Raw genomic sequence first — 22,628 nt, forward strand, 5'->3', positions numbered from 1 at the left:
TTCACCTAGTTTGTCCTGAATGTGGTCCTAGTCCTTTGGTCAACCGATCTTTCTAGCCTTTCGGCTCAGTGATCTTGCTTCTGTCAATGAAATGATATCCTGCTTGAGCAGGATTTAGTCCTTTTTATTAAACTGGTTCTTGACTTTTCTTCTCTCTTAGTTTCCACTGAAGGACTTTCCCCTCATTGACTCCTCATCCCAAACCCATTGGCTGTCTTTTGTGTAGGATCAGTCAAAATGAGTGGTCCTGCCTGCAGTAAACTTCACTTCGGATGGCTCTCAGTTGGTCTATCACAACTTGCTCAGCAGACCCTGCTCCATGTCAGGCCACTGTTAAAGAAGGGGTCCTGTGACCTCTTGGAAAGTTACATTCAAAATCGGGTTGAACTATCAGATGGCGTTCACATTCCCAAAAAGGAATTCAGCTGCTGACACTGACATATCCCCAACTCTGCTTCTCTTACCGTGATTCGTTAGGCTTGGATTGCATTACTAAGAACTATGCTGGGAATGGAATATTTGCATAATTAGGCAAAGATACATTAATTCTTTTTGATAGATTGAGCAATAAAGCTTACTGCACTTATGTGGTCTGTGGTTTTAAATACACAGAGAGGGCTCATAAATATTCACAAAGATCTGTGTATTAACATAGCTGTCTCTATAGAAGAAGCCCAGAACATTGTTACCAGAGGATTAGAGCCCAGCGTATATCGCAGAGGAACCCCCTCACTGACTCGGGGAAGAGAAGAACGGGAGATAGCAATGCATTTTCGCAGGTAAATCTGCATACACCAGAAATCGATCTGTGCGTGCAGTGAGGCAAACGCTGCCCTTATGATCCTTAAAATCAGGCTGCCGATTCTTACTTCTTAGCTAGCTTCTTTTCGAGGGCATCTGTGCCATCTCAGAACTGAAACATTTAGCTTAAAAGTGCCTAGCTGAAGGGGGCCAGCTCTGAAATCACTGGTGCAGTTGGAGTCTTGGAGGTGAGTAATGCCAAACACTTTCTATAAGTTGCTGAACATCTTTCTGGCTGCCAAGAAGGCCAATGGCATCCTGGGGTGCATTAGGAGGAGTGTGGCCAGTAGGTAGAGGGAGGTTCTCCTTCCCCTCTACACTGCCCTAGTGAGGCCTCATCTGGAGTCCTGTGTCCAGTTCTGGGCTCCCCAGTTCAAGAAAGATGAAGAGCTACTGGAGAGAGTCCACCGCAAGGCTACGAGGATGAGGAGGGGACTGGAGCATCTCTCCTACGAGGAAAGGCTGAGGGAGCTGGGCTTGTTCAGCCTGGAGAAGAGAAGGCTGAGAGGGGACCTTCGAAATGCCGATAAATATCTGCAGGGTGGGTGTCAGGAGGATGGGGCCAGACTCTTTCCAGTGGTGCCCAGCGACAGGACAAGGGGCAACGGGCACAAACTGAAGCAGAGGAAGTTCCAGCTGAACAGGAGGAAGAACTTCTTCCCTCTGAGGGTGACGGAGCCCTGGAAGAGGCTGCCCAGGGAGGCTGTGGAGTCTCCTTCTCTGGAGATATTCCAGACCTGCCTGGACGCGGTGCTGTGCAGCCTGCTCTGGGTGACCCTGCTTGGGCAGGGGGTTGGATTGGATGACCCACAGAGGTCCCTTCCAACCCCAAACATGCTGTGATTCTGTGATTCAGGTTATAGTGAAACGAGTAAGAACTCACAATTTGTTTTATGGGATCAGGCCTCTGATGAAGTGAAGGATAAACTTCTCACACCACATTCACATCAGGGTAGTCCATATTTCTGAAGTTAACGAGAAATGTATAGCGTAGAGTGCCAACAGTGCTGTTATTTCAGGAATACCTACCTTCAGGCTAGACTGAGGATGTATTTGGTACCATATAAAGGAAGAACGTGAAAACTGAAGAGAGTTGCTTTTGTAATTTGTAATCATTAACTGCTGAAAATTGTTTTGGTTTGGTTTGGATGGGTTTCAAGTCTTCATGGAAGAAAAATAATTCTTTACCACAGAATCCCTGAAAGAAATAAGTTTTGAAACGATGGGGTATGGAATGGAAGTGCCTTCACAATTGGAACTAATTACAGGTTATGCAAACGCCTCTCATCAAAATTGAGCGTGCTTACAATCAAGTATGTATTTTAATGTGATGAAATCTGTTAGAAATCATGAGGTAAACACATGACAGATTCTTTTCCTCTTTGCATTTCAAGCCTAGTTCTTAACTAGTGCCAAATGAGCGTAATTTGTTGAGTTGAATTTTTATTTTAATATATAATACAAAGTAAAGAAATTATTATTTTTCGCATCTCCTTGTCCATTCCTCTTGATTTCAAAGACTGGGGGATTAGTGCCAAAGGAGATTTCGGAATTACATTTATCAGTTTGTATCATTTCCTCCTATAACTGTCTTTCAGCAAAATACTTTCAGTGTCTTAAAACTAACCGGTTTCATTGAAGATCCTCCTTTTTTGCGATCTTGCAAACATTTTGGAAGATGATCTTCGGCTGACTGTGATAGGTGTTCCAGATGGGAATATTTGTGGGATTTGGCAGGTCATAAAACTACTAATGAAATCAGGGGCTGCTTTTACTTTTACTGGTGTAAACTGTGGCTGTCGAGTGCTGTACTGGTGCAGAATTTCTGCAGCGCCGCGCTCTGCCCGCACTGCGTTCCCTGCCTGCCGCCTGTGCTGCCTCACGGGAGACGTGGCTTTGATTCTTTCATAACAGCGCAGGTTTTTAAAGGAGCTTTCCATGGATTTATTCACGCCATTAGTCATAGTAGCCCCCAGCATTTCCGCACAGGTGTTTATCCAAAAACGCCTGCCTAGTATAAAGTGTACATCTTTTCACCCACTTTTTCTAATTTATGAGCTAAAACTAATTGCAAAAGGCAGCTTACCCTCCTTGACTGTGTTGGCCCTGTACTGATTTACGCAACCTGAGAATCTGCATTGTATTTTTCAACTAGTGACCCTATCAGGAGCACGAGATGGCCACCACATTGACAGCACTTCACTTGTGCCATGCTGACAGCTCGCTGGAAGCGATGAAAATCCTTTCAAGAGCAGCACGGCGTGCCTGGACCTGCCCGGTCGATCCATTCTTTGGTTTCCAGGCACTGTGTTTTCAGACCTTTGCAGGCACAAATAACACAGGCCAGGGGGTGAAATCGGTTGGGATGCAGCGCGTTGTGTGCCTCGTTGGTGCTCAAGGCAGCAGCCTGCGGCTCCACCCTTGCAGCCCTGAGACAGCTGCTGCTGGCTCTTGGCATCAGTTAGAGGATGCAGCGATGGTTATTTCCTTGTTTCCTTCAATAAGGACAGTTCGTCTGCCATTTTTAATACTTAATTTCCTTGTAGTATTGAATCCGCACTCTTTCTGTACCAACAGCAGTAGCCAACATGTTGGGGTCTTTTTCCCACCTGCGTTTTGCTGGAAGGCTGGCTGTCAGGCAAAAACATACATGAAGCAGGAGTCTTTTTTCAAAAAAATGCCCAGGATGCATGCAAGAATTTAAATTCATACAAAGTGCTTAGCCTTTTTTATGTATTTTACATCTATGTTGAGCATCTAGCTCCTATTTGCAGTTTGTAGCTGGGATATGAACAGATTGTCAGAGGCTCCAAAGAAATATTGTGTGTGCTCCAGGTGTCCTATTGCATTTCCCCAGGCTGGGGAGTCTTTTTTTAGCCTTGAGGCACAGAGCCACAGCAGAACACCTCACAGAATCACAGAATCACAGAATCACAGAATCACAGAATCACAGAATGGTAGGGGTTGGAAGGGCCCTCTGTGGGTCACCCAGTCCAACCCCCTGCCGAAGCAGGGTCAACTACAGTAGGCTGACCAGGACCTTGTCCAGGCGGGTCTTGAATATCTCCAGAGAAGGAGACTCCACAGCCTCCCTGGGCAGCCTGGGCCAGGGCTCCGTCACCCTCAGAGGGAAGAAGTTCTTCCTCATGTTCAGATGGAACTTCCTCTGCTTCAGTTTGTGCCCATTGCCCCTTGTCCTGTTGCTGGGCACCACTGGAAAGAGCTTGGCCCCGTCCTCCTGACCCCCACCCTGCAGATATTTACATGACTAACATGTCTTACCCTGCAGACCAGAGCGGCTGCATCCAAGCTGTCTGCTGGACCTGATCCCCAGGCTGCACAACCCTCCAAACCTTGCCCGGCATGGCCTAGTGCAGTGCTGGATGGCTGATGCCAAGACCAGGGGTCATGCTAACAAGGTAGTGCTCCGTAGGACTGCACACTTGGGTTCACGCTCCAGCTCTGATTAGGTTATTCGTACAGATGTAACTCTTGTGCAACTGGTTGGTATCAGCTGAGATGCTGGAAGGAATAGCTAGCTGGATTTCATGTTACAGGGTGCAAGAAGCTGAAGACAGCACTGTGCAGTCTTCAGGAGAACATGCTATGTACAGACCTTGCGTCTTGCTTGTGTTCTAGTATATTGTATTTCAGGGCAACTGGTCTGGATATGGAGCAGTGGTAGGCTGGACATAATCACACAGGGGCTATATTTGCTAATTTAACTGTATTAATGTGAAGAGAATTAATACTTCTGTAGATGTTATGAATCATAAAAAGCAGCAGGATATGGGGAGTTTTCTTATCACTTTAGTATCTTTGAGAACTTTCATATCTTGCTGCTGAAGTGCTAAACTCCATCACTGAGGGGAAAACACAAGGTCGTGGCTGCCTCCTGTAGCTTGTGCTGTTTTTCAAGTAGCGATGGCCAGATGGTGGCTGCAGGTCGTGAAGTGAGCTGAAGCAGGAAACTGACAAATAATTTAATAACATATTAAAAATGAACTAAGCAGCTGGATCATAATCATACAAATATACTCCGTTTGAGGATATGTAAAGATTTATACTGTTCCCTCTTGCTGAATTTTTAAGTGTACTTCCAGACCACTCATGCCTTGAGACATTGAGTTCAAAGGCAAAATCTCTTCTGGGTCCTGAGCTCCCACATTTAACTCTCGGAGTATATTTACCTATGGAAAGTAAAGTACTTCATCCTCTTTCATTCAGCTGCATGGCTGTTCTGATTTGCAGTAGTGACTGGGCTGCTGGAAACACAGCTCAAGCCCCAGCCTTGCAGGACAAAGTGCTTCATAGGTGCAATGCCAGGGAACAAGCTGTGCCTCCTGCAGGTCTCCCCTAATTTAGCTATCTCTCTGAACTGAAAATCCGTTTAAAAACCTCTAAGTTCATGGTCATTAAGTTGTCAGAAAATGTCAATGAGAATATTTTCCATCTGCTCAATAGAATAAATTTTGCAGCGAACGCATGCATGAGTGTTCCCAGTGATGAAGGACCTCAGTTTTCACAAGCATGTGGGACATGCCCAAGCCCTCCAAAAATCATGCCCAAAGAAGGTGTATCTAAAGACAGTCCTTCGCTGTTGTCTTTATGCCAACTTCATGCTCTTTGTTTACCTTCTGAACAGAACACGAACGGACCAGCTCAAGACTGTCAGGAGCCAGGAGCTGACTCACCCTTTGGAAAGCAATAGCGACCAAATTGCCCCACTGCTGAAAGAAAAAATTGCCCACAGCAAGTTCAAAGGAACAGCTAGAGTCACTGAAGAAAATGTGAAATCAGAAGAAATACAAGTAAGCTGCCTTCTGTAGAATAAATATGCAGTTCTCATTAATTAATATCCTTCCACGCAGGCGTCTTATGGCAGTACCTGAATACTTCCATTTGTCACAAGTGGTCAAACATTCATGCTACTTCTTGAGGACAGTTGTGTGTACAGTAAAGACTTTTTATGTTAATAGGACATTGATTTGGTTTGTGTTTTAAATGTACATCCCACTTTCTTTATATAATAAAAAAAAATAGGTTGTGTCTTCTCTTTCTTAAGGAAGGTTGGGAGGTTCCCATGTTCCTTATACTTCCCAGTACTGATTTTCCCAGATCTGAGCTGGGTCTTGAAAAATTTCCAAGGCCTGCCACAGTGGCCTTTACACCTTTTTCATATAAAAAATCCATTGTGCCAGTGGCACAGAGTTACTGGCGATCATCTTCTATTCTCTTCCCTGAGCTGGGAGTTTGTTGGTTTTTTCCATTAAGCTATTCTGACCTTTGCCTTTGAGGGATATTTGATATCTAGCTGTGTATCTAACAACCTAACCTGCCTAATAACAACCCTGAGTCATTTATTGTGGTTTCTTCTAAGTTCCTTTAGGGGATTCAGTCTGTTTGAATCCTCTATTTCAGCCTCTTCAGTGATAATCTCTGAACATCCATGACTATTATCCCTATTAAAAACAGCTGCACACAATATGACTTCAAGTAATTTTCTAGAAGAATCACTGATAAAGAAAAGAAAAAAAGGTGGGCGATGTGAGACAGTGACAAAGGAGATGAGGACAGCTAAAAGCTATATTTTTATAGTATAAAAGGGTAGGCAATGGTTATGCTCAGAAATGTCTGGAACAATGTTTTGCTGCAAAAGGATGTCTAAACCAAACTGATAAATTTGGCAGCAAACTGACAATTGAATTCACAGAATCCCAGCCTGGCAGGGGCTGGCAGGGCCCTCTGGGGATCACCCAGTCCAACCCCCTTCCAAAGCAGGGTCACCCACAGCAGGCTGCACAGGACCGCGTCCAGGCAGGTCTTGAATATCTCCAGAGAAGGAGACTCCACAGCCTCCCTGGGCAGCCTGGGACAGGGCTCCATCACCCTCAGAGGGAAGAAGTTCTTCCTCATGCTCTCTTCTCTCTGCTCACTTCTTCTCTCTGCTCACTTCACAACAATTGGTTTGTTTTATATACAGGAGTTTGCAGGGCAGTGGGTTTTTTTTGGTTGTTTTTTTAAAATTTTTTTTAAGAAATCATTTCAATTGTGTTCTTTTTATATTGCTGACCTTCATATTGAAGACCTTTATAGGGTAGACCTTTAAGCAGAACACAAGACTCCAAGCTTCCTTCTGGATGTATAAGGTGGGCACACCTAGTCCAGGGCAGGCAATGACTCTGCACGCTTTTTTCCTACGGGTAGATATTAAAACAGCAGATCGCTGGACTGCAGGAGGAGTTCAAGAGAAATGAGTCCTGCTGGCACGCTGCCTACAGCAAGCTGAGAGACGAGGTTGACATGCTGACCAGGCAGAACATGGAGCTTCGAGATGAGCTCAGAGTTGCAGAACATCAAAGACGGAAAGCAGAAAAAAAACCAGAAGCTGTGAATTTCATGGACAGAAAACCAGAGACCCCGGTACTGGCAGATATTATCTATTTAACACTGTTTGAAAAATTCAGGTGTAGTTTTTCTTTGCAGCTGGCATGTGTGAAGACTGTTCCTCCACTGCTGCCACGCTTAGCCTAAAGGGGGGAAAAATCAGCTCTGTAGAGAGCCTTGTTAAAATACACTCTTTGTGTGGTCCTCTTCCACTTAGCCTTACTCATCCGTGAGGTGGGCACCTCTACAAGGTGATTCAGCTGACCTATCTTAGACACTTTTATCAGGGCAGATGTCTCCCTCCACTAACTAGGGAGGGAGTCTAGATAACTAGTTTACATTCACTGCCTAAATTCGACAACTGACGTCTCCTGAAATGAATCCTACTCTTAATGTGTAGAACACCATTCGCTTTTTTAATAAAACAGCTCTTCAGCCAGGTGCAGGCTGGTTTCTGGCAACAGGTACAGTGGGACCTTTCATTAAATCTCATTTCAGTTCTTATTTTGTGCCGTGAACTTTCTGGGAAGAAAACGCTGTTGGTGGCCCGCCTTACTAAGGCACAAGTTGGAGCCCTGAACGGGAGTCGCACTGGGGAGGAGCAGGAAGGACGATCCGGGTGGAAAATATAGCTGGCTAGTGTAAATGTCTCTGATGACCTCCTGGAATCAAAGCGGTTTAATCATGGGTTTACAGATTCTCCTGTCATTTCTCATGCAGTATTCCCTTTATTTAATGTACGTGTAGGGTGACTCGTTACCTTACCGTATAACTGAGTAACTTCATTTAAGGGAGTTACAGGGAGGGAGAAGAACGCTGCTACCCACTTCTTACACAGGAGACAGCAAGACTTGCTGAAATCAAGTGGGTCAGACCAGAATTCAGAAGTTTGGTCTGAGTGGGTCATTTCATCCCACTGTGTATTCAACGGAGAAAAATATGTGTGTTTAAAGAGGGATTGATTTCATCCTATGTGTGTCAAGGCAACAAGAACAAATAATTATCTTCTCGATGGTACAGCCTGGTGAGATGAATCCTACTTTCCTACATAGCGGCTGAACCTAAAAGAAAATAAAATTAAGCCATTTACTCCTAGGTATTTCCCTAATTTGCAAATAAAATTTCTAGTGACATATCTTTAAAAGATGTTAGAACCACCAATTAACCTGTTCTTTGCTCTATGGAGTGAAGAAGTTTTGGTCTGTCTTTTTATTTGATTTTAACATACTCGTTAATGAGATTTTTCACCTAACACTATTAAGTTCCATTGAAAATGTCATTTCAAGTTACAGTTCACTTTATTTTTAGTTTTCCCAAACCTACCTGTTTGTATGACTCATTCTTTTATAGACTGGGAAGATCAGACAAAAAGGTTAGAGTCATATGTATAGAATGAAATAATATAAAAATTCCAATAAAAGCAAGGATAAGAAAAAACTAACTGAGTTCTGTTGTAGGCCAAATTTCTGTATTATTTTTACTGCTTTGGGACATTTGGTGGTGTAGAACTCCTGCTCGAGCCACTGGAGATTTTTGTTGTGTGAGAGTAATGTAAGGATGCTGTATGTAAAGATGCTAGGATGCCATATACAAAGATTGATCTGGCCGATACTGGGGAGTTTCAGTCCCCAGCAGAACAAGATGCGGAATTTCATTCATTGTCTTTAAATATCATAGTTTGCATTACAACAGAAAATCAGATGGCTTTGAGAGCGGTTTGATTCTACTGTGACTTGAACTTCAAATCACATGTTTATAACAAAAGTCTCCATTACGTTGCAGCAGCTATTCTGCGGGAGACAGCATCTTCATCCAAACAGGAAGAAAGATCACGGAGGGATAATCCCAAGAGTCATCGCGTCTGCCACGTGGGGCCGAAGACACCTTTGCAAAACCATTTCTGTAGAGACGGGAATAGCGAAGTATGCATTCCTATGGCCAGCGGTCACTTTTCCACGGTTTCAAATATTTATTTAAGAGAATGATCTTTGGAATCAAAATTTGTGTGAGTGAAAGTGTCTGTACAAGCATGGCCATGTTTCCTTGCAGTGGGCTTGTGCTGTCCTTCAGCTTTGCCTGTAGTTTTCCATATGCTTTTGCAGCAGCAGGAGACAAAACTTCTTTTTCCTACTCTAGTCTGAACTGAATTGCCTGTTGTTAGGGGGTCTGCTCTGAATTCATTGTACCTGCGACTTCAGAGATTGGTTTTACAGGGAGCCACCACACCTTGCCTCAGCAAACCATGAATCCTGTATTTTGCCATTCGAGGCTATACTTGCCAGTAAGCACTAGTGGCCTTCTGCCAAAGTCAGTGGGAAAATAACTTCGGTTTTTAGAAGATGTTACAAGTTAACATGTCAAGTGAGATGTTTCCTTCTGACTGGTATCTCTATGACTGCTCCTCCCCAGCCAGCTTACCACCTTCCTTACGCATCTCACCGTTTAGAATAGATAGATATCTAAATATCTCGCTGTGCTCTTCTTTCTCTCAGCTTTCTATTTCTTCCTTCTTATTATGGGCATCTTCATTATTACAAGTCCCCTTTCTTCCTTTTGCTCACATTTAGAATCATAGAATCATAGAACCACAGAATGGTTTGGGTTGGAAGGGACCTTAAAGCTCATCTGGTTCCAACCCCCCTGCCATGAGCAGGGACATCTTCCACCAGCCCAGGGTGCTCAGAGCTCCATCCAACCTGGCCTTGGACACTGCCAGGGAGGGGGCAGCCACAGCTTCTCTGGGCTATGAGGATGCATTCAGCATTTAGCTGAAATCTGTGTTATGTTCCAGTGAACAGTCTCTCTGAAATTCCTCCTACCTACTGGAAACTTGTCTCCTGATTCCACCAGGTAAAGCAAAACTTAGCTCACTCTAGCCAACACACCGCTCTCTCTGCCTGTTTGGGGACTGAAAGCAAGTGTAAAACATGTCAGATGGGAAAGGAGACAACTATTCCATTCTAGTGATCATGAAAGTGTGTGTCTTGCAAGTCATTAGACAGCGGCTTTAGTGAATCCTGCATGGTGCCAGATATGAAAAGAGATAACGATAAGAACTCTGAACTGAATATGTAAAGTCAGTCATGTGTAGAATAGTAGCTTCGAAGAGGATGCAGATATTACATGCCTGCCTTCAAGACTGGCTATATTTCTAAGCAATATCCAGAATCACAGAATGGTTTGGGTGGGAAGGGACCGTATAGATCATCTGGTTCCAAACCCCCTGCCAGGAGCAGGGACATCTTCTACCAGCCCAGGGTGCTCAGAGCTCCATCCAACCTGGCCTTGAACCCTGCCAGGGAGGGGGCAGCCACAGCTTCTCTGGGCAGCCTGGGCCAGGGCCTTACAACCCTCACAGAGAAGGATTTCTTCCTTATATCGAGTCTAAATCTATTCTCTTTTAGGTTTAAAACCTTTGCCCCTTGTCCTATTGCAACAGCACAGGACAGAGCTGGAGCTGTTGGAGCGGGGCCAGAGGAGGCCCCAGCAATGATCCGAGGGCTGGAGCACCTCTGCCAGGAGGAAAGGCTGGGAGAGCTGGGGCTGTTCAGCCTGGGGAAGAGAAGGCTGCAGGCAGACCTTAGAGCAGCTGCCAGTGCCTGAAGGGGACTGTGGGAAAGATGGGGAAAATATTTTCAGCGGGGCTTGTTACCATAGGTCAAGGAGTAATGGCTTTAAACTAAGGGAGGGTAGATTTAGACTCGATATAAGGAAGAAGTTTTTTATACCAAGGGTGGTGAAACCCTGGCCCAGGTTGCCCAGAGAGGTGGTCGATGCCCTGTCCCTGGAAACCTTCAAGGCCAGGTTGGACGGGGCTCTGAGCAGCCTGGTCTGGCAGAAGATGTCTCTGCTCACTGCAGCAGGGTTGGGCTTGATGACCTCTAAAGGTCCCTCCCAACCCAAAGCATTCTGTGATTCTGTGATTCTATGATCATTGCTGTGGCCTCCTCTGGCCCCGCTCCAACAGGTCCATGTCTGTCCTGTGCTTAGGGCTCCAGAGCTGGATGCAGGACTCCAGTTATGCGTTGTTTATAAGTCAGATGGTGCAGGGTTTAGCTGCATTAAATTGTTTTGTTTGTTCTATACTGATGTTGGATCTCCCCAGTCCCTTTTACAGCTGGGATCTCTCCATTTCTCTGTGCTGTGGTGGACAGAATTACGAGCCAGACAAGTAAGGTGCAGCATACCACCTGCAGGTAAAGTGGTCAGCAAAGTAGAAAAGTTATCTTTGGTATCTTACCCCGGAAATTTTCAAGGTATGAAAGAGTTTGTTTCAGCTGAACATCTCAAGCACTCTTGCGAAACAAGTTAAAACCAGAAACATTTGTTCTACATAGAGATTCCCTAAGACCCACTGAGTTCATTTTCCTCCTGTGGCACACAGCCACGAGCAAAAAAATTGCAGCTTCAGCAACAGTTCTGAGAAGGGGGAAGCTGAGGACAGCAGACTTCGAGGCTCGCCGTTATCTGAGCTTTCACCATCCAGACAGCATTGGATCCAGTCCAACTGGAATCCATCAGAAGCATGAGCTAGACTGTTGGGCGTAGTGCCCAGATGTCCTGAGTGAACTCTGAAATGTTTGACAGAGACACATGTTCTTTGTCTGCCCTGATGGCAGAAGAAGGCCTTGCAGTGAACAGAATGACTGCCAGTTGTTTGAATTTATAATTGAAGACGCAGATAAACGGAACATTAAACAGAAGCCCAGAATCTGGGTCACAGCAATAGATCTGAACATGGTGACTCACTTGAGTTTCCTTTGTATTTGAGCTCTTTTGCTACCAGGTGGATGCTTTCTCTCCAAGATTCTGTGAATCTGGACAATTCTAAGCTTTGGACACAGATAAAACAAACTCTCGTGTTTTTTCTGTCCAGAACTGAGAAACTGCATGGGAACACACGAAAGTGAATGGGAGAACCTCAAGCAGCAGGAGGAGTGAGGCATGCCACCAGGACATGTGTATACCCGTATAACACACTCCAGTTCAAGCTAGCTAGGACTGGTGAGTCTCACCAGCTGAAGGCAAAACGCTTCACATCTGACTTCTTTCTGTCCAGCCTCACAGAATTCGAGGATATGTACAAAAACAATTGGGGAGCAAGTCTGAAGAACAATCAGTACAGGTTAAAGACACAGATTTTTGGAAGGCATGATTTTATGAATCTCATATCCGAGAGATGTTCTACATCTCCAAAAAAGACATATTCAGGTTCCCTGTGATACTTTTAGCGACGGCTTCTGTTTCTACTGTAGCATGACCTAGCTGGTGAGGCCGCGGCCACTTCAAGTTGTGCTTTAGTGAGGCAAGATAAATGTCCAGGTTAGCTGCATATCATGAATGATTCTTTCAGAATATGGCTTGAAAGATGTACAGGTTGGCCAAAATGGTTAATATTTATGAATAATATTTATTTATATAAATTCTCTCCAAACAAGCTGATCTCTGAATGCATCACATTATACATTTAGCAGGAACGAGTTGCCAGTTTCCTGCCAGACATGCAACTATGGATAGATGTTAGTGATTTCTGTGAGAAAAGAAAATTTATTTGCATGGGGAGAAGTTCTACTGAAAGGTAGACCAATAATATTTCTTAATGTTTTTGTTGGAAAAGTTTCAGCCAAGGTCAACGTGCTTACTTCCAGTCTTATTAGATGGATTAGATGGATTTTGCTGTCAAATCTTTCAAGGGATTTTGATGACCTATGAGTATGTTGTTTCCTTGTCTGTGAATGTCCTTCCTGACCATTGGCTAACTCTAAAGCAGGGAAGTACGAGTTCTAGGAATATGTAGACAGACTTTTGGGCATTTGAATTTTCACTGCTTTATCCATGAGTATTTGTTGCTTTCTCTCAGGTTTTTGACCTGTTAGTGGGAATTCACACTCTGCGTGACACAAACTGTGATATTTGAAGAGTATAAGAGATCCTTATTCATGGGAATTGACAAATGAGAGATTTCCAGGACAATTTTATTTGTATCAGAATGATGAACTGTAGGTATTAACATTTGGGAGGAAAAAGCTCATTAGAAAATTTAAAAGGTTATTATTGAGCATGAGGGTCAAGGAGAACATCGTATTTTTAAAGTTTCTCTGGTGTAGGTAGGTCCTGAGTAACAGCACCACCTCCTCCTGCTCTCCACCTGCCTGCCTGCAAGCGTAGCTCTGCAGGACTGGAGGAACCTTGAGAGGTCACCTGGTCCCTCCTTTTGCCAACAGCAGGATCAGTGTCACTGATGGTTCTTTAATCTGTGCTTCACTAGCTCCCGTGAGAAAGATCCAAAACGAGCTGGCATCTTCTGCTGCCTACCCGTTCCATCTCCTTTGTTGTCACCAGCTAACCAGCTGATCAATTTTTATTCTGTTTTCAGTGGAGATGGGAAGCAACTGACCTACCTTGTGCATGTTGAGAGGCCGTTCCTTCCTCTGACCCTGTAACCCCCTTGTATCAAGGGTCCACATTTACTGGCGATCCATGTCTTTCCAACGAGGAAAAGTAAAAAGAGTTATTGAGATAATTTGATGAGCTTGCTTAAGAAAGTGATGGAATGGAGAGAATCTTTATCAAGAACCTCATCATGTGTGATTAACCCAAATACTGAGTACTTCAGTCTCTTTTAAAGTGTAGGAATAAATTGCAGTGGTTGCCTGGGTTACAGTGATTGAATCATAGAATCATAGAATCATGGGATGGTTTGGGTTGGAAGGGACCTTAAAGATCATCTGGTTCCAACCCCCCTGCCATTGCTATGACTTCTGAAAGAATCTCTTAGAACGACATCCATCTGTACGAAAGCAGAGACCACACGCAATTCACTAGGCCTGTCTTGATTCCTCTGACATTATTGTTTTAAAAATAGTTATGTTAGTGTATAATTTAAAAATTTGTAATCTGCATGATGCATAAAACATGAAATAGCAGCTTTTACAATGGTACATGTAGCAAGCCAGAGCACCTTTACTAACACTGTCCTGCATGGAGGTTCCCTCAGCTGCAGTGGTCATTCTTCAGATACGTAGGGAACAAACCTCACCACGTTCATGGGAACACCTCTTCCGTGTCTCTGGCTTCATCTTGCTCCTTCATATTGCAGTCCAATACATCCTACTTCATCCGCTCATTAGTTCTTTATGTTAAAAAGAATAAGCATGTGCATCTTCTTCTCACTATAATTCTAAGGGCTATACAGGTCTCTGTCCCTTGGCTATGGCATCACCCATCGCACTGCATCAGTAAACTTCAACTTCTGAACATCCTTTTCAAAGCTGGCTTTTAGAGAGCTCAGGAAGCCTTCTTTTCTAAAAAAGGCTTTCTGTTAAAGTGTGTTAAAACTCTTGCCATGAAGTATTTTCTAATCACAAGAATGTATTGTTTCTGACCATCATGTGCTCACTCCTAGTCATTCACCAGCTCCATGCATTGGAGATTCTTCTGCTATCTGTTCTGACAGATGCAGACACCATCCCTGGCCATTTCTGGGATGACTTTAGCAATGTGGGCAGTGAGACTATGCCTTTGTCTCGTACTACCAGGCATTTCTGCGCTAGGTTCAGTATCTTCAAAGTTTTGACAAGGCATGAGTGCAGCCTCAGTTTTCCTGTCATGCCAACGTAATGTTTTCTTTGCAGCTGCCAATCCCTGGCAGTCGTTGTGTAGATGCCATGTATCTCACAGTGGTCAGGCAGGAATATTTTATGTTTCCTCTGTGCTCTGATCTTAGGTCTCCAAGAAAAACTGGGCAAGTCCTTTTGAGTAACTGTGATCTTTCCAGTCTAAATATCTGCTATAGTTTGTTTGAAAATGTTCACATCTCATTTCCCTTCTGTGGCTCACATCTATCTTAGGGTCCTACAAGGCTTGTGTCAGCCTTGACTGATGGAGAGGTATGAGGGCAAAATGTAAGAAGGATGGACGACTGGCAAGTAAAAACAAACTGTCACGTGATGTATTGTACTGGGGTGGGCTCAGCTGTGGTATCCCAGGGAGGGATATCTCTCCTGCTCTTGGCAGGGTGGTTGGGACTGAGGGATGAGAGCCTGAGAGCACTATGCCTGGGATTACCCTCGACTTGCATCATTGTCCAAGCAGAGAGAAATGTGGAAGTCAAATAAGACATGAATAGAGCATTATGTATAAAATATGTGTGTGTGTGTGCCTGTGTCTGTGTGCCTGGCCACACACACAAATAAACATTTTCGTAAAAGTTTTAAAAACTTAATGATGCACTTGCTGTAGAAGGATTTTTAATGTTATTTGAAGATGTCTGTGTCAACTTAATACAAATGTATTCAAACCTTTTAGGCAATAAAAAGCTCTGTGCAAAGGGCTGATCCTTTGAGATTGGTGACAAAGGAACATCAAGAAAAGCAAGCATCCAACGGCTCCCTTGGCAGAAGCACCACACCGACTGGCAGGAGGACACCTCACCAGGGAAGACTGACACCTTTTGAACCAGAGAAAGTAAGTCCAGCAGCAAGGTCTGTTTAGGCTGCCTTTATTTCCTTTTTACAGTATTGTTCAGAAGCCAGATCGGGATCCTGATCCCCACATAGCTGCTGCTTGGTCTTCTTGCCTCGGTACTGCAGGTTTTTTGCCAGAAATTAGCATCATAGTTTAGTTTGGGTTGGGAGGGACCTTTAGAGGCCATCTAGCCCAACCCCCCTGCAGTGGGCAGGGACATCTTCCACCAGACCAGGCTGCTCAGAGCCCGGTCAAGCCTGGCCTGGAATGTTTCCAGGGATGGGGCATTGACCATCTCTCCGGGCAGCCTGTGCCAGTGCTTCACCACCCTTAGTGTAAAAAATTTCTTCCTTATATCCAGTGTAAAATTATCACAGACACTGCTTATACGTTGAGCTATTTGGCACCTGCAGGCCAGAGCATGAGTGAATGCTTTGCAAACTGCTGCCCCTTGCCCTTGGAAAAAGTTCAGAGATGATCTCATACACAGAGCAGTGGGCATTGCATGGGCCAGTGGATCCCCGGGGCTGGGGGCATGGGGAACCCATCCCACTGCCCCATCCTGGGAGGAAGGCAGGCTGCGGGTGGGAGTCCACCTCAGGCCAGAATCCCAGTCAGCAAAGCCCATAGTGATGAGACAGGACAGGGGGTCAGGACAGGGAGCCAGCCCGCGGGTCAGGGTTGGGGTTTGGATCAATGAGGTGCACGGCCAGGCACAGGCACGGCTGCGATGCGACCCATCATGGACCAAGAGCAGGAGCTGCTGGAATGCATCTCCCAAGAGAAGGGATGGGGTAGGGGGGTGGACTTGTCTGAGGCTTCTTCCAGCTCTTCCACTGACATCTCCTTCTCCACAACAAAGATTAGACACCTGTGCCATGTCAGCACACAGGCAAATAAAGTCCTAGGAAGGGGAAGTGAACTCTGGCCGTGTCACTGATAGCTCCCATGTTACAGTGAAACACGACTGTATGCCAAAGCCTCTCCATTTCGCTTCAGGTTACACATCAACCCTCTCCTACTGGGAGAAGAACAGACGACAAGAAATCACCTGGAGCTGTCTCGCATCTGAGTGGTGGTTTTAAGGAACCTCACTCATCTTCCTATGTAAAAGGTGAGATTTGTGGGAACTTTTTGCCTACTTTGTTGTCTCCAAACGACTTGGAGACACTGGTCCCCAAATCTTGGCTCACAGGCAATACATTGTCGCTAAAACTCTCCTACGATTCCCAGAAGAATTATGAAATTTGGACTTTACAAGAGAGGGAGAGCAGATTGTGCTGTTGCCTGCTTACTCACTGAGTTTGTTGTCCTGGAAGCCCAGAAGGCGGGAGAGCGGATGTGATCTGCACTTCGGTCCAGGACAAAGCACCTTCAGGACGATGGACAAGGTGTTAGCAAATGTTATCAGTGTAAGCAGCAACGTGTTGCAAGAATCTGAGAGCTAGCATCTGTAAAACATCTTCTGAGATAGGTATGGAAACTTGTGGTTCAACAACTTCCATATGCTTTCAATGACACCTTTTACTGTGCTCTTTCTTATAGGCAGGCCTTTGCCGGCTTCAGATAGCTCAGAAGACATGCCCCTCTCATGTAACCACAGCAAGGACACTTGCAGCTTTGCACTCTGCAGTAACAATGAAGAAATTGAGATATTTCGCCATGCAACTCTGTAAAATTATTCAGTGAGTCTGTGATCTTAGTTTTCATATACAGCGTGCTGACTCCCACTCAGCTGGGAACAACACTCTCCTGGTTGTATTTTCTTGCCTCTACTCATGATAAGTACATTCTTTAAAACAATATTGCAATGGTTTACAGATGATATAGTAGATTTCTTTATCAAGATATTCCTGCACAACTGTTGGGCATTAGTAGGTTTGTGTTGCTAGTTAACATTTTAATTTTGCCTCAGGAAGAAGAGACTCTTAACCTTAAAAAGAGAGAAGAATTGCTAAAACCTCAGAATGCAGTGGCTTTTGTGACCACACACAGGAGAAGTGGCAGAACTGCACGTGACAGCAAAGTATCTACAGACTGTTCTCCTGCTTTTCTGCATGCTGCAGCGAAGGTTTGAGCAGCTTCTGATTCTGGCTCACATATGATCAGCAGCTGCCTTCTTTCCATTTGTGAACTGAAATAAAACACGCTAAGAAAAAGAAAATCTTCCATTCCCATTTCCTCTGCTATGCAGCGGATGCAGAGCTTTAGGGATGGATCTGGCAACTTCAGGCACTGTGTTGAGGGCTTTTTACTGGAGCAGTAACCCCTGTTCCTATGGCTCCCACAATTCAAGACACACCGCATCTTCAAACCGTAATTAACGTTAGTTGGTAACTGTTGTGGATGCTATGTGCCAGATGTCAACCAACTTAAGGCTCCTTTGTGCTGCCAGACAGTGCAAAGAGCACTCATTGTGATGGTAAATTGGATGTGGAACATCCTGAATAGCCCCCAGTTACATAGTTAGCATTGCCTACAGCTAAGAACCGTGCAATTTGCTTTGGAAGGGTGGTTCTAGCTGACACAGGTACCTCTCTTTGCAAATCAGTAACCCATTATATAAATATATATATATATTTAAATATAAATATAAATTCAGAGATAGTTCTGTTCTTTGTTCTTGTGTTTATTCTCTCCACTTCCTATAGTGCAGTTTTGCCAGAATGCTCTCGTCACATCATTTTTGGACTTTCTCTCTGCTATCTTTTGCTTTTCAAACTGAAGTTAGCTGGAGTTAATGTGCAACATTTCTAGTTATGACTAGAAGATCAAAATTCGTTACAAATGCAAGGCAATACCAGAAAGAATGGCAGTTTTCCTCTATGTGTGTGAAAGTAATTATGGGTTTTGCACAGCTGATTAAAATTAATGAAAATATTTTAAAAACATTTCTGTTTGTATAACACTGACTGTGATCTTTTCATAATGTAGCCTCCAAAATCAATATTATCTACAAGGTCAATGTTACAGCAAGAAAGAAGAAAAAGTGAGGAAGAGGTGCAGGAAAAAATAGAATATCGTGATGGAAAGGTGAGATAAAATAGGGTGAAAAATACTTGAAGACATCATCAACGGGACTGCCGTATAGATGTGAATCACTGCTTCAAGTAGCCATAGACAATTATGTCTCCAATTAAGTGTTTGCTCTTTAATGGAGAGCAGAAGTGTGAAGTTCACACCAGGAATGGTAGGAAATATGCATAGCTGATGGGCTGGAAATCAAACAACCAAACTATTTTCTCATCTCCCACATGGATCTGCTCTATGACTTTCACCAAGTCCTTTTTGTTTCAGCTACTCCATTTGATGGCTGGGACGAACGATATGCTCACCACTAGAAACAAAAATGTGCTGGTGGGGTAGTGATGGTGTTTTGTAGTGCAAGATTAAAGGCCATTCTTCTCTTTCCTTGGAAGTGAATCTAATGTCAGTGAGCTCTGCCAGCTGGACACCACTTGTGGGAGAAGTCTTTCGTTATAGACAGCTGGCTACACCTGGAGTAGCATCAGTGGAGTTGGCTTCTAGGCAGTTTGCCCAAGGCACCTGTCAAAATCCCCAGCGATTCCCCCACTGCATCTAGAGATGGCTTCCAGCTGCCCCTGGTCCTGAGGCCACAGCTCACCTTGGCAGCTGGTTTCATCCCTTCCCTGGAAGTCCTTGTCTTCCAGGAGAGGATGAGTGGCCAGTTCCTGCTGGCTTCCCATTGTGTCCTTGCACTCCTTGCCACAGAACTGGGTAATTCATTCCTGAGTGGCCACGCCACCTTTCCTGCACCTCAGGAACCATCTTGAAAGGCTGATTCGGTAGACGAGCCTATGCAGTGGAAGTTTTGTGCATTGCTCTTGGGAAAGGCTGTCAGCAAGGTGACCAAGGGAGCTGGAGCTCGTTTCACTGCTGACAGCCAAGCACTCCTTCCAACACTGTCACTGCTCATCTAGGCCAGATCTGAACTCAGCCCCGATCTCTCCTCAGTTACACTGCTCCAAGCAGGCTTATCCTGTTCAAACATTCTCTCGGTGTTGACCGAGTTGTCAATTCTGGATATGTTTTTTTGCTAGATAAAGCTAAGACACTAATTCAATTTCTGTGTCTGTTCAGTTCTGGGCTTCTCTTCTCACGCCGCCCATGAAGGTGTTGATTAATGAAACCGTGAGCAGTCATAGAAATGCCTTTTGCAATGTAACAGTTGTTCAGGGAATGCTGCTCTGAGCTGCCAATTCTTTAATAGCTAATGCCAAGATGGGCTCTGTGAAAGCTTCTACCGATCACAGTTCCCTCCTGCAGAAGTAGAAAAGACAATATATGTTGTTTTCATCCTCACGAGAAAAATAAATGTGAAAAAGGTTCACTCTGACATTTTTACCACTGGATTTTATTCATAATCTTGATTGGTGGGTTGGACTTTGTTGTGCAACTAGAGAGACAGGTCAAAATGGGGACTGATGCCTTTATAAAGAGATATTAACTCTCTTTTAAACTATGTGGACTTCTTGTAGCAATGCCTTTTGTCACAGGTAGGTGTAAGAACATCTTTCCATTACTCACTAGTAATGTTTAAATAAAGTCATTTCTAAAAACTAAAATCTTGCCCTTGGTAATCATTACAATGCCTTTTTGGGGAAACACCACATTTCTCTTCCCCCAAGCATGCTTATTCTTTTTTTTTTTTTTGGGGGGTTTGGGTTGTTTTTTTTTTGTGATTGGGAGGTATTCCCTTTTTGTAGCGAGCCTGATAATATCGGAACCATATGGCAGAGCTATAGCGCATCTTCTGGTTGTCTTTTCCCTTGGACTTCACCAAACGAATTATGTTATGGGATGTGACATATGCTGTAACAGAACCAGCTGCCGCAGTAATCCCAGGAAAATTGATTAACCAGAGGCTATGCTAGGCACGAAGTCTTTTTTGACCAACGTATTGTTTGTAGAAGAGCACACTGAAAACATTATTGCCCACTGTTGTTACGAAGTCTTGGGCAATTTTGCAGCTCTCTACATGCAGCCACATTTGACTCTGTAGTACTGAGTGTCCATACAGGGTTACATTACTGCAACTGGAATCAAATGGTTGCCAAAATATGTCAGAAGTCTGTGTTAACACATCAAGCTTGATCATTTTGGTTCACACAATGCAGAACCAGGGTCTCCTGAGTGACTTGTGTGGAACGTGTTCCAGCGTATACGAAATGAGTAGAGACAGTAACTCACTGCAGTTGGTCACGGAAAAACCTGCAGGGCTTCTGCCTTGCCACAGGCTGTGTGCCTCACCTCGCTTAACAGAAAAACAAGGTGGTGGGGTGGGAACTTGGGCCGAGCACTACAAGTATGTTCATTTTGTGAAAAGAAAATTGCTTACGGTCTCTTTTACAGGCAAATGAGGCAAAAGTCATGTACGCGTGCTGCAGAGAGAGTTTTCGAAACACAAAGGCATAGCGTGACTTACTCCAAGCTCCAGTTTAACTGGAAAGCAGTGCAGTGTTACTCATTGCCTTGACTCCATTTACATCAGATGCTCTCTGTGTTTGAAGGTAGAAGAGGTGCTTACTGATGGACGCCGAATCATCACTTTCCGCAACGGTACTAAAAAAGAGATCAGCACTGACAAAAGGATGACGACGATTAGCTTTTTCAATGGAGATGTAAAGAAGATCATGCCAGATCAGAGAGTGGTGTGTACCTTCTGTTTTTTCTTTAAGGGAAATAAAACGATTAAGCAATTTTCCAACAAGGTCCTATCATTTATCTTGATCTATCATTTCTGGGAGAAACTGATGAGGAAGGGAGTTGGTTTAACAATCCGGAGTGGTGAAACTGCTCCATCTACAAGGACAAAAATGGAAAGAGATGAAGGTAACAGTCAAAGAAGGAACAGATGGGTAGTTGGCCAAGCAGATTAAAGGCGACTGAAAGCAGGCAAAGGGCAGGGGCAGCCATCTGAAGCAAGGACTGGGTTTTATACATTTGTAGGGTAGGTAGCACAGGGGGTTCTTCCCTCTTGGCACTATGTAAATATAAATAGTTAATAATAATTTGAGCTAGAGTGAAAATAAATGAGATCTTGGCAGCAGTGGGACTATTTTAAATGAATAGTGCATGGATGGGAGCCAAAGTGAAGAGGTGGGAAGATGACTCTCATGCATGCACTGTTCTTTTGTGTGCTACGAAAGATGAAAGTACCATCATTTAGACACAGCCATGAGGAGGGGGGTGAATGAGAGGAAGGAACAGCAATGCAAACATACCTATTTTTATGGAGGAAAGATACAGAAAATGACCTTGAAATGACTTTTTTTAAGATGGCTTACTTTTAAGCACATTGTTATGGTTGAATTTGCTTATGCAAATACTGTCAACATGCTGCAAACTCTTCGCTCTCCTTCCAGATTTATTATTATGCAGATGCACAGACAACTCACACTGCTTATCCAAACGGCCTGGAGGTGCTGCAGTTCCCTAATAATCAGATAGGTATGCGAGAGCTCAGAGATGTGAACTATATGTGCAGGAAGGTTTCTATTATGAAAGTGTTATCTGATTCTGACTCCGGCAGATTGGGTATTTTCTTCTCGTTTTGCATTGCCTGTGGATTTCATTTCCAGTATGTTCCATCACCGTACTGCTCAGTTTCCTCCTACAAAACAAAGATACTCACGTGATGTAAATGCATCTCTTCTAAATTTGATTATCTGATTATTCGATTCTTTAATTTCTTTAGCACTATGCTGGATATCATTTCCACCCTCACTACAACGTCCAAAAAAAATCTGATCTAGCTCTGTGTAAATCAACATGAAAGACCACTGGACAGACTTTTTACATCTTCTTTTCCACAGAGAAACATTATCCTGACAGCACACGAGAAATTGTGTTCCCAGGCCACACAGTGAAATGCCTGCATAGTGACGGAACCAAGGAAACTTTTTTCCCAGATGGTACAGTAGTAAAAGTAGAAAAGTAAGTCTCGTGTTGGT

The 22,628-nt window shown here is 44.1% G+C and overlaps 1 protein-coding gene across 1 annotated transcript in view; it reads left to right on the forward strand.

Annotated features, from left to right (window-relative positions):
* LOC104338105 (uncharacterized) overlaps positions 1-22,628 on the forward strand; it is a 30,908-nt gene that overhangs the window by 6,003 nt on the left and 2,277 nt on the right. The window contains 13 exon segments of the mRNA XM_075444056.1: positions 656-779; positions 5,447-5,612; positions 7,009-7,224; positions 7,288-7,294; positions 8,971-9,110; positions 15,496-15,654; positions 16,654-16,768; positions 17,200-17,298; positions 17,562-17,725; positions 18,589-18,687; positions 21,186-21,326; positions 22,041-22,125; positions 22,491-22,611. Coding sequence (XP_075300171.1) covers positions 656-779; positions 5,447-5,612; positions 7,009-7,224; positions 7,288-7,294; positions 8,971-9,110; positions 15,496-15,654; positions 16,654-16,768; positions 17,200-17,298; positions 17,562-17,725; positions 18,589-18,687; positions 21,186-21,326; positions 22,041-22,125; positions 22,491-22,611 — 1,636 coding nt within the window.

Source organism: Opisthocomus hoazin, chromosome 2 (genome assembly GCF_030867145.1).
Source record: "Opisthocomus hoazin isolate bOpiHoa1 chromosome 2, bOpiHoa1.hap1, whole genome shotgun sequence".
Taxonomy (NCBI): domain Eukaryota; kingdom Metazoa; phylum Chordata; class Aves; order Opisthocomiformes; family Opisthocomidae; genus Opisthocomus; species Opisthocomus hoazin.